Source organism: Acipenser ruthenus, chromosome 5 (assembly GCF_902713425.1).
Source record: "Acipenser ruthenus chromosome 5, fAciRut3.2 maternal haplotype, whole genome shotgun sequence".
NCBI classification, from domain to species: domain Eukaryota; kingdom Metazoa; phylum Chordata; class Actinopteri; order Acipenseriformes; family Acipenseridae; genus Acipenser; species Acipenser ruthenus.
The window spans coordinates 65,505,381-65,520,744 of NC_081193.1; the positions used below are offsets into that span (position 1 = coordinate 65,505,381).

The 15,364-nt window shown below is 37.1% G+C and overlaps 1 protein-coding gene across 2 annotated transcripts in view; it reads left to right on the plus strand.

Moving 5' to 3' along the window:
• LOC117403320 (nidogen-1-like) overlaps positions 1-15,364 on the plus strand; it is a 48,838-nt gene that overhangs the window by 25,856 nt on the left and 7,618 nt on the right. For both annotated transcript variants that reach the window (XM_059024387.1, XM_034005381.3), the window contains 5 exons: positions 2,523-2,651; positions 3,116-3,259; positions 4,280-4,408; positions 7,802-8,032; positions 11,803-11,978. In XM_059024387.1, coding sequence (XP_058880370.1) covers positions 2,523-2,651; positions 3,116-3,259; positions 4,280-4,408; positions 7,802-8,032; positions 11,803-11,978 — 809 coding nt within the window. The remainder of the gene's footprint in view (positions 1-2,522; positions 2,652-3,115; positions 3,260-4,279; positions 4,409-7,801; positions 8,033-11,802; positions 11,979-15,364) is intronic.

Genomic DNA, 15,364 nt, shown 5'->3' on the forward strand with positions numbered 1-15,364 from the left:
AATTGACCATTGAGATGCTAGGAACCAATGAAGCACAAGAAGCTTGGTACCAAGCGAACTCAAGCTGTGCAGCAAAATTGCTGTACGTGTTCGTTGCGCATTACATTTACATATCGTAAGTAATTCATACTTTTTCAATACGTAAAGCGCTGGTCCCATGCATGCCAAATTTCAGTTAAGAAGGAAAACCTTTCAGTTAATGTCTTTTATTACTGTGGTGTATAGTATAATGCTGAAGGCATTCGCTGAAATGTTTGTCTACTTGACTTGGTTTCTTGAAGTTTGAATTTGATTGTGTTTTAAATGAGCAAGTACCATTTCACTGCTCCTTTTTTATATATAGTGTGCAGTTTAACTTTTTTTTTTAAATTTCAGATGCTTTTTTAAAGGTACACAATACATCTTCACACTACTGGTACAGTTAACACACAGGGCTACTCTTGCTCTATAAAGAGTTTCCAATTATTTCTTTGCTGGATAGTTAGAACTACACTTAACACAAGCCGTGCAAGCCTGTTGCACTGAAACGGTGGGAACAGGTGAAATGATGAGCATTTCCTTTAAAAGGGACACTAGCGAACATTGTGGACAATCCCTTCAGAGCAGCATGGAGGAGAGAATTGAGAGGAAAGAGGCTAAAACCTTGGTTACAACACATATGTGAATTGATGTGTGTTAAATGTAGGTTGTCCTTTTTTCCCTCCCCCCCCAAACATGCATCAAATGTATATCCAAATACCCCAAAATATATTTTTCCTCTAATGTGTAATGCAATACAACTTAAAAAATCACTTTGCTCTAAAATGTAGTACATTTTTGTAAAGCTTCAAGTACCTAATTAGAAAAATATTTCTAATCAGATAGCTTAATGGCATCAACATGGTTTTTGAAGTACCTTTTTGATGTTTAGGCTTTGAAGAGAGTCATGTTTGTCTGGGGTTTTGAAAGAATGACTAAATAAGGTCTGATGTTTACTGATACAGGGTGCAGCAGTTGCTGAATAGCAGCTGGTTGTTTAGATGAGGCCGTCTGCTAAATAATTGTTTCAACACCTGAATTAGTATTTCAGTAATCCGTCTCGGATAAGCTAGTGCCCCACAATTTTTCCCTTTTAAGTCTTTGATGGGCACGCCTTTGTTTATCTTATACCAAAGGAACAAAATATCAAACCTTTTTCTTGGGATTCAATATGCAGTAAGTTTTTTGGTTTTCATTTTAATTGTTACAAAATATTCAAGACTGTTCAAGCTAGCATATTTAATTTTTGTATTGTACATAATTGACATATTGATGATGTGGGCTATAGTAAAGCACTAAAAGTAATTAATTTGTGTCCACCTAATCTAATTTGTGTCCACCTATTCGTCCAGTACCATAAATATGGGCAATAGTATAATAGGCCAGACACTTTTAGTGTAGACGGTTTTTTTGAAGACTGAACCTGCCCAACCAAATAAATAGTTGCTATAGCAACTTTATAGCATTCTAAAGATATCGCTATATTTTCTTGGAGCATATAATCCAGAGATGAGAAAATTTGTATGAAATGAAGCCATTCCAAGCTTTATTGGCTTTGTATGGAATGGCTGTCGTAGTAAAACATGAAGTGACTAATTTTTATCCCTTTTTGTCATTGTTCCTTAAGGAGTTAATGACTCTCATAAAGGGGTACACTACTTCATACTTTCCATTCACATTGACACTATGATTACGAAACTCCTTAAAGAGAAAGAAAAGCTACTGCTGAAGACTGTTATTGTGCTGCTTACCCTGACTCTCTCAGCTAGACATAATTCCAGATCTTAGACAAGCAGGGGCTGATTTATTTTTCAGTGATGGATTAAACAGTTTGTTTATATACAACTGTGTCCCCCCCTCCTCCTCCTCCCCCCCCCCCCCCACCTCCAAATGGAGAAAAGCTTTCTAGCTAAAGAACTTCTACTTTAACTCACAGCTATTTTAGCTGCCTGTCTTTGTGCCATAAGCTGTATCAGTACTGATATGTTCTGCTAAAGTGTTCTTCCAGCGAACCACGCTGACAAGTGATCTGCCTGTATGTACTGTGTTAGATGTTCCACTGTTTTTTTTTATTGTATTTGATGATGTTAATAGGAGTCAGCAAATCACCTCTGTGGGAAAACTCTAGCAGGATCAATATAATGTTAAAGGTTGGCAATATTTAGATGTACCGCCGTTTCAGATTATTTCATCGAAATGCAAATTTTGCTGTGTAATTTTGATTATACTGGTCTTTGTCTTTTACCTTTGTTGCTTACATTAGTGACATTATGTAAAGCTTACATTTTATTAAGGATATCTGTGGTACAGTGATTTATTTCTGTTAGAGTGTTGGCCTCCAAATGGTTGGACTAATAAAGGCAAAATCTTCAGGACCAAATTCTTTCCCTTTGAGACACCTATGACATGTATGACATGGTGGGTGCCGGGGGGGTGGGGGAGAATGTGTGGTGTTGGGAGCATCTGGTAGCAATGATCATTGTTTTACTGTGTTTTTTTTATAGATGTTGATGAATGCAGAGAGAGCCCTACCATCTGTGGCAACAACGCAGTTTGTAACAACCAGCCTGGCACTTTCCGCTGTGAATGTCATGAGGGCTACCAGTTTGCTGACGATGGGCAGACTTGCATTGGTAAGTTCTTTCATACTGTGTGTCTTTTCTCAGTCCGTTTGTCTGCATTCTACCTTGGGCATATGTGTTGAGAATAATTTTAAGAATATTTAAAGGAAAACCAATAGGGTCCCAGGAGTGTATAAGGCAATAATGTGTCTGTAATAGAGGATTATTGTTATCCCTTCTAATGTTAACTGTATTAACCCTGTAATGCCCATCTCCTGTATCACATAAGATACAATGCTTAGCCACCCCTCTGTATTGTTTAAATCCAGCCTCACAAACCAGAATTTCATATGCAGTACAATCAAACATTCTGCATACCCCACAACCACAGATAGACTGTTAGTAACACTATTTATATACACATTGGAGTAATTGGATACCCCTCTAGAGGCTGCAGGTAGGAGCTACTGGATTAATTAAGAAAACACCTTTTGAATATCTGAATAATCTCATAGCCTTTTTTCTTTGATTTTTAGTGATTAACCGGCCTATTGACCACTGCCGGAGCGGCAGTCACAACTGTGATATACCTGAGCGAGCACGCTGTAGCTACACAGGGGGCTCCTCCTACATCTGCTCCTGCTTGCCAGGATTTATTGGAGATGGTCACTCCTGTGATGGTGGGTGAAGCAACACAGCGCGCGCACACACACACACACACACACACACACACACACAGTGCCATAATGTAACCCTTGGTGGTTAAATTTAAATTAATAAAAACATAAATATTAAATATAAAATGAAGCTCATTTTGCTACAACATGTATTTGTTTAAAACATGCAGTGTCCTATAGTGCAAAGCCTTATTATGTTGAAAATATAAGTTGCATGGGTAATAGTGACAGAAATGACATCTGGGGGAAAAAAATGCAACAGTGATATAGTAGCAAGCAGGTTTCAAGAGAAAAAACTACCTTCAGGTAATGGCTGCTGATCAGAAAATGCTTAAAATTGCATGGTAGATTCAGGCCAGTGCGCTAGTAAGTCACTGTTTGCCATAATGGGACACTGAATCACAGTGTCTGATGTATTGAAGGTATGCAGTAAAAGTTTCTGATTTTGGCATCGTTGGGAGCTATTTGACATTCCTTTTGGAGCTCCCTGTGAGAAGGGAGTGGGAGCGAGTGGATTTTCTGGTATGTGTGCCCTGTCTGACTGCAATGATACCCCCCCTACAGCAGGCAAGCAGTGTTTTAAAACATCTGCATATCATACAAACGATGGTTCCTTCAAGTTCTACAGATCATTACTGTGCATGACAGGGAAAACAGGAGAATCTAATGTACTTAGATTTTACACAATAGAATGATTAAACAGAAGGGCAGTACTCTTTATTTTATTTTTTTATAGAAGAAACCGACAACAAACACACTTTGTCCATGCGGCCAACAAACCTAGATCTCTTTAAGCACAGACTGACAATTGTATGAAATTCTGTGGTAGTTTTTTTTGATGGGGACTGACGTTTGCTGGAGCATTTTAGACATCCAAACTCAATGCACTGTGAGTGATTTGAGTCTGATTTTAACTCAAGCCTCCAGAGGTAGTAAAACATTTATGAATTAATAGTTGCGGCATCTAGCCCCCAGATACCTTCTACATTTTCTGATGAGTGAATCCTTCTATCTAACTAACAGATATAGATGAATGCCAGCCCAGCAGATGCCACCCTGAAGCCATCTGCTACAACACTCAAGGGTCATTCACATGCCAGTGCAGGCCAGGTTACCGTGGTGATGGGTTCCAGTGTGCATCGGAAAGTACAAGTAAGCCTTATCTTCACTCATTTACCCTTGTAACTTGTTTTGGAAACACTATCAATCTGCCTAAGTTATACTGAGGGCTTCTGTTTTTCAGGTTTTATTAATTGTATTTTTCGGTGCTTATTTTTAGCTATTTGAGTTTTATGTAAATCTTTTTTTTTTTTTCGCGGCTTTTGTTTTTGATATACTGTATGAAATTAGTGTTTTCGGTTACTTTCCAAAATGCTTGGGCATTTTTTTTTTTCTGTTAAAATATGTATAGTAACTCGCCAGTACTTGCACACTTAAATTGTACCTTCTTTCCTTTGTTATCTTCCACAACAAAATCCCTGTGGTCACGGGCACATTCTTCTGGGTTTTTTGTGTGTAGGCATTTTTGTACATTTCGCTACAATTATGTTTTAAATCCTCTATATCTTAACTGTAATACAGCTTGCAATCCTGCTAACAAGCCTCCATCCTAATTGTAATCTTGTTTTAAGTCTTGCAAGCAGAGTCTCCAATAGTTAACCATTTCCACAGTTTTTCCGGTGTTTATTGGCTATCCACCGATTTCATTTTTTTTTGTATCGGGGGGGGGGGGGGGGGGGTTTATCGGTTAAAACCGAAAATCAGAAGCCCTAGTTATACTTTTGTTCTTGCTGTAGTGAGCCTGAGCCAAAGGTTTATTTGCAAAACTAGTGCCCAATGTTGAGGGAATTGAGATTTTATTGCGTCAGTCAGACACTCTGCACGTCGGTATAAGTGTACATATAAAATCTAGTGGTGCACAATGTACAGCTTCCCGGTAGCTTTAAAATCTATGTATTTGGTTGAAAGAACTCTCAAAGACCATTTGAATTCCATTGTCTTAATCTGTAATCTGTGTTCTCCTTTCTGTAACTAAATTCAATACAGTTCTAAATCTGAATACGTGAAATACCCTTGCTGGCAGTGAAATGAAGCATCTTGGCTGAGCTTAGGCTAAAGAACAAATGAATAAACAAAACCAATTGTGGTGGCTATTCACGTCCTGCATTCTAATTGTGGGATTCATAACTCGTTTGGCCCTGGAATCCAGACTAATATTTGTCTGCCTTCTTTCTCAACTGCAATATGGTCTGGTATTCAAAGGGGTTTTTGACAAAGAAGTGTCTCATTTATTTATTTATTTATTTATTTATTTATTTAACCCCCCGCTAGACACCCCCCAGACACACATACCTGTATGTACACACATGCACAGAGAATTAAGGCATGTCATTTTTAGCAATAAAGAAAACCTTCCATGTATTTCCTCGTACTCCATTTTCCAGATGAAAAAGAACCAGATGTCTGACATTGGCAGTTTTTCCGCGACCATGCTTAGGAAATGGAAAACATGCTCTTTTGTGGCAGGGCTGTATTTTTTTAGTTTTTTTTTTAGTTTTTGTTTTTTTTGCAGAGTATCAGTCAATCAACCTTTATTTACTGTAGCGCCTTTCACAAACGCAGTGCCTCAAAGCGCTTTACATGGCTAAAACAGGAAATACAATAATCACAGTAAATGAAAATACATGAGCAGGCGAGTAAATGCATAAATAAACTGATAAAACAGAAGTAAATAAAAACAAGACCAATAAAACAGTAAGAATGCAATGAAATTAAATGCATAAATAAGTAGATAAAACCTATAATTAAAAACAAGATCAGCGAAACAATAAAACCATAGATGATAAAAGAAAACAACCAAGATAGATTATAAAAATGTCTTGTCTTATTTTAAAAGCTGCAACCGTTGGTGCTTCCCTTACAGAAATGGTAGACTTACAGAAATGGTAGACTTCTTCATGTGAGAAACTAAAGAATGTGCAGTGTACCCGTAGAGTGGCAATGCAAATTTTCAGAGAAGGAATACAATATATATATATATATATATATATATATATATATATATATATATATATATATATATATATATTTGCTATCAAGAGTTTAGAGAGAACAATTATTTGAAATAATGCTCCTCCCTGAAATGTTCTTGCTACTTCTATACCATTTTAAAATGCATTTTATTCTTCTCCAAAAAAATGTTCCTTTCCACATGGTTTTTATTTGTTTCCAGTACTATTGTGCAACCACTAATTTTCCTTTAAATGTATTTATTTAATGTGGGGTGTGCAGTGTTGTGTGGTGCACTGCCTTTATGAATTGTCCCCCGACGGTGACATGAGGTTTAAACGTTCCAAACTCACGAATGCAGACGAGAGTGAGCAAATACAATCAATGAGTGGAAAAAAAAAAAAACGGGGCACAAACATTTATGTTTTAAACTGGTCTGCAGTATTTTTTATGCTAAGGCTGTAATGTTTTGATTAAAAGTGCAGGTAGTGTTTCACCTTGGGGCTGATCAAAACACAATGATGCTGGTAGCATTGGCTGAGGAAATCGGGCTAGCCCAAACTTGTCTATACAAGACCAAACACATTTATGATATGTAGTAAATTTCTAACGATTCTGAAATATTCTAAAATCTTGTGACCTCAAAAGTATTAGCATAGCTATTTAATTCCCATTATAAAAAATCTAATAATAAAGCACTACTATAGTACCTCTATTTTCATCATAAACATTCCCAAAGAAACTTGTTTAGACACATACAAGATACATTAAATAATGACTGAAGGTTTAGGCTTTATATCTTGTAAATCACAGTAAAGCTTTGCATAAAGCATGTTTAGATATGTACAAGACAAATAAATCAGGATTTCGGATACATTAACTCTGTGATGCTATCCAGGTTTATAATGTAACAGATTTCCCAATATTATTACTACAGTCTACACAAAAATTGCAACTAAGGATTGGTTCATCTTCTGTCGCAGATGAATGCTATAGGTCAGATAACACATTAATTAACAGTCCAATATATGCCCCTCAGAATGTTTCTTTCCCAGCTGAGTGGAAGAATGGTAGTATTGTTGTGGTGTGTCCATATCTGTGGGAAACCTGAAGGTGGTTGTTATGACTAGTAATAAATGTGGTCGGTGTCTGAGATGCTGAAAACATGTGCAACGTCTTCCTTCTAACCCCTGTTGTAATGAAGTTGAGGGCAAAGAAAACTTAAAACAATTGTAAACAACTTGTGTTCTGCAGTTTTAAAATAGACTAGTAGATTCAAACCAAGGATAATGCATTTTGTGTGCCTCTGTAGAATACAAAAAAATGTAAACTGTTGCTCTCCAGCATAAAAAGGCTTTTAAGTTATTTTTTTTGTTATTCACTGAAAACCCTGCAGATACCATCAGTGTAAGGGATGGACAAGCCCTGTTACTGATGTTGTTTTGGTGCACTGTGATGCCGGTATACGCAGTATTGCTGGAAGCTGCCTTCTCCAGTACCACTTCATTTCGATTTGTATATCCCTTCTTTTAACAGAGCCAGAGAAGACCCTGTGTCAGCGTCACCGAGAGAATATCCTGGGTACCTCCTCTGGGTCCCCCCCCCGGGGGCCTCGTCCCATCCCCGGCCAGTATGTCCCAAATTGTGACGATCACGGCAACTACACCCCCCTTCAGTGTCACGGCAGCACGGGCCAGTGCTGGTGTGTGGATAGGAACGGCCAAGAGATCCCTGGCACCAGGTCTGAGCGTGGGGTCAGGCCTCCATGTAAGTGCTGAGGAATGGGTTCCTGTGCAAAAGTCTTAGAAATGTTGCATTTTTCTACTCTGATGCATTATGAGCATCAACAATTTACTCTAAGCCTCCACTAGTTTTTTCTACTATTATAACAACCTTGACTTGCATAAAGAAGGAAAAACATTGAGTGAAATAGCTTGCATCACTCGATTTTCAATTTGTGAGAAAAGGGAACAAGACTAAAAGGCTAAAATATGCACAAGAACACAGAAATTGGACTATGGAACCGCGGTTAAAGGTGCTTTGGACTGTTGATGGATGGACAACGACACCTGTGCCTTCTGCCAGTTCTGTTGTCAATTCAACGATTGTCTTCTTTCTATTCCTTAAGGATATTATCTTCAAGTATTGCTCATCCTTGTTAGACAGCTTTTTGGGTCTTCCAGTCCTGGGTTTGTCAATTACAGATGATGTTTATCTGTACTTGTTGATTATGCTTCAGATACCACATCTTGAAAATCAAGTGATGCAAGCTATTTCACTCAATGTTTTTCCTTCTTTATGCAAGTCAAGGTTGTTATAATAGTAGAAAACACTAGTGGAGACCTTGAGTAAGTTGTTGATGCTCCTAATGCATCGTGTGTATGTACAGTGCCTTGCGAAAGTATTCGGCCCCCTTGAACTTTGCGACCTTTTGCCACATTTCAGGCTTCAAACATAAAGATATGAAACTGTAATTTTTTGTGAAGAATCAACAACAAGTGGGACACAATCATGAAGTGGAACGAAATTTATTGGATATTTCAAACTTTAACAAATAAAAAACTGAAAAATTGGGCGTGCAAAATTATTCAGCCCCCTTAAGTTAATACTTTGTAGCGCCACCTTTTGCTGCGATTACAGCTGTAAGTCGCTTGGGGTATGTCTCTATCAGTTTTGCACATCGAGAGACTGAAATTTTTGCCCATTCCTCCTTGCAAAACAGCTCGAGCTCAGTGAGGTTGGATGGAGAGCATTTGTGAACAGCAGTTTTCAGTTCTTTCCACAGATTCTCGATTGGATTCAGGTCTGGACTTTGACTTGGCCATTCTAACACCTGGATATGTTTATTTGTGAACCATTCCATTGTAGATTTTGCTTTATGTTTTGGATCATTGTCTTGTTGGAAGACAAATCTCCGTCCCAGTCTCAGGTCTTTTGCAGACTCCATCAGGTTTTCTTCCAGAATGGTCCTGTATTTGGCTCCATCCATCTTCCCATCAATTTTAACCATCTTCCCTGTCCCTGCTGAAGAAAAGCAGGCCCAAACCATGATGCTGCCACCACCATGTTTGACAGTGGGGATGGTGTGTTCAGGGTGATGAGCTGTGTTGCTTTTACGCCAAACATAACGTTTTGCATTGTTGCCAAAAAGTTCGATTTTGGTTTCATCTGACCAGAGCACCTTCTTCCACATGTTTGGTCTCCCAGGTGGCTTGTGGCAAACTGTAAGCAACACTTTTTATGGATATCTTTAAGAAATGGCTTTCTTCTTGCCACTCTTCCATAAAGGCCAGATTTGTGCAGTAGACTGATTGTTGTCCTATGGACAGAGTCTCCCACCTCAGCTGTAGATCTCTGCAGTTCATCCAGAGTGATCATGGGCCTCTTGGCTGCATCTCTGATCAGTCTTCTCCTTGTATGAGCTGAAAGTTTAGAGGGACGGCCAGGTCTTGGTAGATTTGCAGTGGTCTGATACTCCTTCCATTTCAATATTATCGCTTGCACAGTGCTCCTTGGGATGTTTAAAGCTTGGGAAATCTTTTTGTATCCAAATCCGGCTTTAAACTTCTCCACAACAGTATCTCGGACCTGCCTGGTGTGTTCCTTGTTCTTCATGATGCTCTCTGCGCTTTAAACGGACCTCTGAGACTATCACAGTGCAGGTGCATTTATACGGAGACTTGATTACACACAGGTGGATTCTATTTATCATCATTAGTCATTTAGGTCAACATTGGATCATTCAGAGATCCTCACTGAACTTCTGGAGAGAGTTTGCTGCACTGAAAGTAAAGGGGCTGAATAATTTTGCACGCCCAATTTTTCAGTTTTTTATTTGTTAAAAAAGTTTGAAATATCCAATAAATTTCGTTCCACTTCATGATTGTGTCACACTTGTTGATTCTTCACAAAAAATTACAGTTTCATATCTTTATGTTTGAAGCCTGAAATGTGGCAAAAGGTCGCAAAGTTCAAGGGGGCCGAATACTTTCGCAAGGCACTGTATGTATGTATGTATGTATGTGTGTGTGTATATATATATATATATATATATATATATATATATATATATATATATATATATATATATATATAATATATATAATTTATTTATTTATTTATTTATTTCTTAGCAGACGCCCTTATTATTTCACATTATACAGATATCACATTATTTTTACATACAGTTACCCATTTATACAGTTGGGTTTTTACTGGAGCAATCTAGGTAAAGTACCTTGCTCAAGGGTACAACAGCAGTGTCCCCCACTGGGGATTGAACCCACAACCCTCCGGTGTGTATATATATATATAAAATATTTTCCTGGGAAATTTTCAGTATTTATTTTTACAATTAAAAACCGGGAGAATCAGTGGGAACAAAATCTGTATTTATAATTCAAGAATGTGATCGTTTTGGTATTGTATGTTATTATGAAAATAAAAGGCAACATACTTGTTCAATGTCTTTAACGTTATTTATTAACATGTATTCAACAACTGACCAATAGCATCTTCTATTTTAAGCGTCTCAGTGAAGTTTAGCATTTAAACACACTTTTTAAAGTAGAGTTCTCGCATAGAATCATATAATCAGGATAAGGTGTGGAGATTTTTTTACTAAGGCCCGGACCAAATCAAAACTTTGACAACCTGCTAATCGCACTTAACAAAACTGTATTTTAATAGCGTTTTCTTTTTTTTGTAAGTATCTTATTTCTTCTACTCATAAAAAGAAAACGCTATTAAGTACAGTTTTGTTAAGTGTGATTAGCAGGTTGTCAAAGTTTTAAACAAACAAGATAGCTGCTTCCGCATCCAGCACTCAAAGAACATCACAGACATTTGCAGAGCTTTTTTTAGATGTTATAGTAATAAAATAATGACTTGGATCGCATTATTGAGGAGTTTGGTGATAAAACAAGTGATCAAGAGATGATTTATCAGTATGCACAACTATGAAGAGGCATGTGAAAAATACAGTGAACAAGGGGTGGGGCGAGGCTGGAGATCCAGTACTGAGTGTCCTGTTGATATGCAGTGCCTTTTAAACCTGTTTTACTGTGAAAAAAAATACTTTTAAACAGCGCGTCTAAAATAAACTGCACGTGTGAAAAAAAACTGGACCTGACGCGCTGAATAAATGGACCGCTAAGGGTTAAACCTGTAGTGCCCTACTTTTATAAAATTGGACTGTAAGGGCTACTCGCAAAACTGTATCTAGCTCTTCATTTATTATTATTATTATTATTATTATTTAATATTATTATTATTATTGGTGCCTCATTTTATTTAAGCCTGTAATGAGAAATTATTACTCATGAAACACGACAGAGAAGGTTAAGAACAATTCCAAAACAAATCTGCATCTATGAAAACGTGAGGGTTTTTTTGCTGTTTTGTAAAGATTGTGCCCATCATTGTCTGTTTATCAGTATTTCAGAAAGGTGGTTGTGAGGAGTTATGTAAATTAGTCATGCACATTCAATTCCTAGCCAGATCCAATTGATCCTAATTCTACAATGATTTCTTCTCAGGCATTGACTCAGGCATCCGTCCTCCTCCTCCTGTTGGACCCACTCCAAGGCCAGATGTGCACCCGCTGCCCCCCGGCACTCACTTACTCTTTACTCAGAGTGGGAAGATCGAGCATGTCCCTCTGGAGGGCTACACCATGAAGAAGAACGAAGCCAAGGCTGTGCTGCACCTCCCTGTAAGTGTTGAATGGCACCACACATGAAATCAGTTGACCTGTATACCGCTTCAACCCATTGCCCTCTTGTAATCCAGCTTGGGAAAAGAGTCCCCTCCCCCTTTTTGAATTGCCAACCATTTACAGCCACCGAGGAGAAGAGAGACCTTTTTGGAAAGCATTGCTATATGACCTGTGTTGTGAACTGAAGTGTTTACTTAAATAGTAATTCCCTATGTGGAAATAGGGGTCTGAATAGGGGGACAGACTGCATTTTGTCAACAGGAGCTATTTTCTACAAATTCAGGACTTGCTTAGTTGTGAGAGGTGAAGTAAAGCAACCCTTTGGCCCATGTACAGTAATTCCTTCACAGCTGTTGGAAGATTTTTTTTTTCAGTTCATGTCATTACACTGTACATTTATTATTGGTTTTGTAAAGATTTATATATTGCCAGTTTCTACCAGTGTTACCGCCTTATCTGTAATATAATAATTTTCCAAATGAACCAAGGGAACGGTAAAAAACAAAAAAGACAAACATTAGATTGTACCTAATCAGTGGCACGGTGGGGTAGGACCCTTCCCCTCTACTGAGGGGATGGAAATTAGACTCCCATTACATAGCAGTTGGATCCACTCCTTGATTTACTAGGAGTTTAAGATGGCACACCTGAACTTGTTACCTATACATTGTGGCTAGTCAAGCTCGTATTAAAATCTGGAATGGGTGAAACTGCTATGCAATAGGAGTCTTATTTCCATCCCTGCTCGTCTATATAATATATAAATAGATACTATATATAGATACTTTATATAAAATACAATTGATATTGAAACATTATACAGCAGGGGGTACTGTAGTAACATTTACAAATACTTTAAAGTATGAAATTTGGTCTGTTACCCATGGACATCATGTGTTGCTCTCTCTAAAGTTCCTATCAAGCTGATTTTGTTTCCACACAGTTGCTAAGAGGTTGATTTGATAAGCGTATTCTCTGCAAGGATCACCCACAGCTAGATTTTGCGAGAACGTTTTACAGCATCAGGGAATTCATCAAAAACTCCTGTATAAAAGTTTACAGCTGTATTGTACTTTACCATACCTCACTATTCTTTATCTGTACTTTACCATGCTTTTACTATGCTTTTATTACATTCTGCTATGCTTTTACTATGGTCAACTTTTGTAAGGGCCGTTTGTAAAATGCTACAATAAAATCCAGCCGTAAGGTATTATTTGATAAAATTGATTCTAAGACTAGTGACCAAAGTAGTTGAACTTTTACTGCCAAGAATTACTGAATTTAGGAGAAAACATGCAACTTCAAGTTTGTCTGAGATGAAGCCCTGACACTAGGGAATCTAGGGGACCTAAACAGCTGTGTTTACCCTCCTAAAAATTGCTTCCATAATTGATTTACATTAGCAAGTTCTCAGACTATACATGTCAGTAGATAGCATTAACATCTTTACTTAATGGTCTAATTGTTATTGATACATGTAGGTTGTATACAGCAGTACTTGTGTGTTGGTGTTAGTTCATTCTCTGCATGAGTAGTCACTTTACTCAAAGGAGATATTTCATGACCAACAGACAAGCCTCAATTGCACATTCCACATTTTCTCAATTAGATAAGAAATGTGGTGGGCTGCAATATTTCTTGGTTTAAGTTTTATACATATAAAAAAAAATCAAACGATGTGTCACTCTTATGGTGTTGCAAAACTTTGTGTTTTGAAGTATTGCTTGTTCTTTTTATCCCAAGTGGTTTGTATTTCAAAAAATAAATACAAATATGTAGGATAGTGTTTCGAAGGTTCGTTCGCTAGCCAGGAATTCGAAGGTAGTTTTTAACCTTTGAAGGTTCATCAGTTGGCATTCACTCGCTGTGTTGTGTGTGTGTTTGTGTTTTTTTTGCCGTTAACAGAAACCGTTTGACAATGTGTGAATACTACAAATCACACATTAAATGTCACTCGCATGCAGAAATTAGATCTCTGAATTTGTATAATGCATATTATAAAATCCATTCCCAAATCATTATACGTAGCAACTCTATATGGTGCCGCTGTCGTGCGGATTTTTTCACTACTTTGAGATATGTTTCGGTGAAGTTTGCCCGTGTGATTACTTAAGCTATTAATGTTTTAATCGCTGTGGTTTACCGTGAACTTTCGGTATTACAAATTAAATGTACATTTTAGACATTAAAACAGTATAAAAAAAATCCAAACATAAAAGAGCTTGTGAACGGCAATGTCCTCACATTAAGTTACATTACAAATACCGGTATGTGTTTAGAGATTTAAATTAAAGGTAGACTCGTTTAAAATCATCTAAACATATACATCACTCGCCCTTTTCCATACACTACATGCATAAAACCAGTACAGTATTAGTAAGCCGTAGTCTTTTTGTTAGCAGTGAAATATTGCACCACAGTACCTGAATTGCGAATAGCAGCATGAAAAGATTGATGCGTAATCCAAACAATGTTAGCGTAATGTTAAATGCTTAATGCAAGATTCAGTAAACCAAAACTTAAGCAAGAATTATAAAATATAGCAAAGCACGGTTTAGCATAATAATAAATATGGTAATGAAACATGGCAACGCAACACAAAGGCATCAGCTAAATTAATTATGTAGCTCTCAAAATTTGAAGGAGGTATAACAGTATACAACATATGTGTGTTTATGTATGTGTGTGTGTTTTTTTATATATATATATATATATATATATATATATATATATATATATATATATATACACATACACACACACATATATATATAATATAATATATATATATATATATATATATATATATATATATATATAATTACACATACACACACACACTGTTGTCAATATATAATATAAATGTACATTTAATTTGTAATACTGAAAGATCACAGTAAACAATGGCTATGGATAAATTAATACCGGTAGCTTAAGTAATCACACAGCAAGTTCAATGAAAAACTTGCATATCTCAAAGTAGTGCAAAATTCAGCAAGGGTTAAAATTTGGCACGACACGGCTGCCGTGTATGAAGCAGGGTGTAGTTTCCAAAGCACTGTACCTATAGCGGTTGTAGTGCTTAATTAAAATATGTACTGAATACCTAGTGTACAAGACAGTGTAAGAGAAGTGCTATGGTAGAATATGTTTGAAACACACAAAATATACGCTAACACTATTAATTTAAAAAACTGAGCACCGTCCACCTCTTCCGTCGCTCCCCCCCCCTCCTCATGTTATCCAAAGGCAAACCTTGAATTTCTTCATTCGCCATCTCGACAGCAAAGCGGTGTATAGCGTAAGCTGTATTGAAAGAAATCAACTCCTCTACTGTTCGGGATTTTTTTGTTAAATGTTCAAACGACCAAAAACAATTG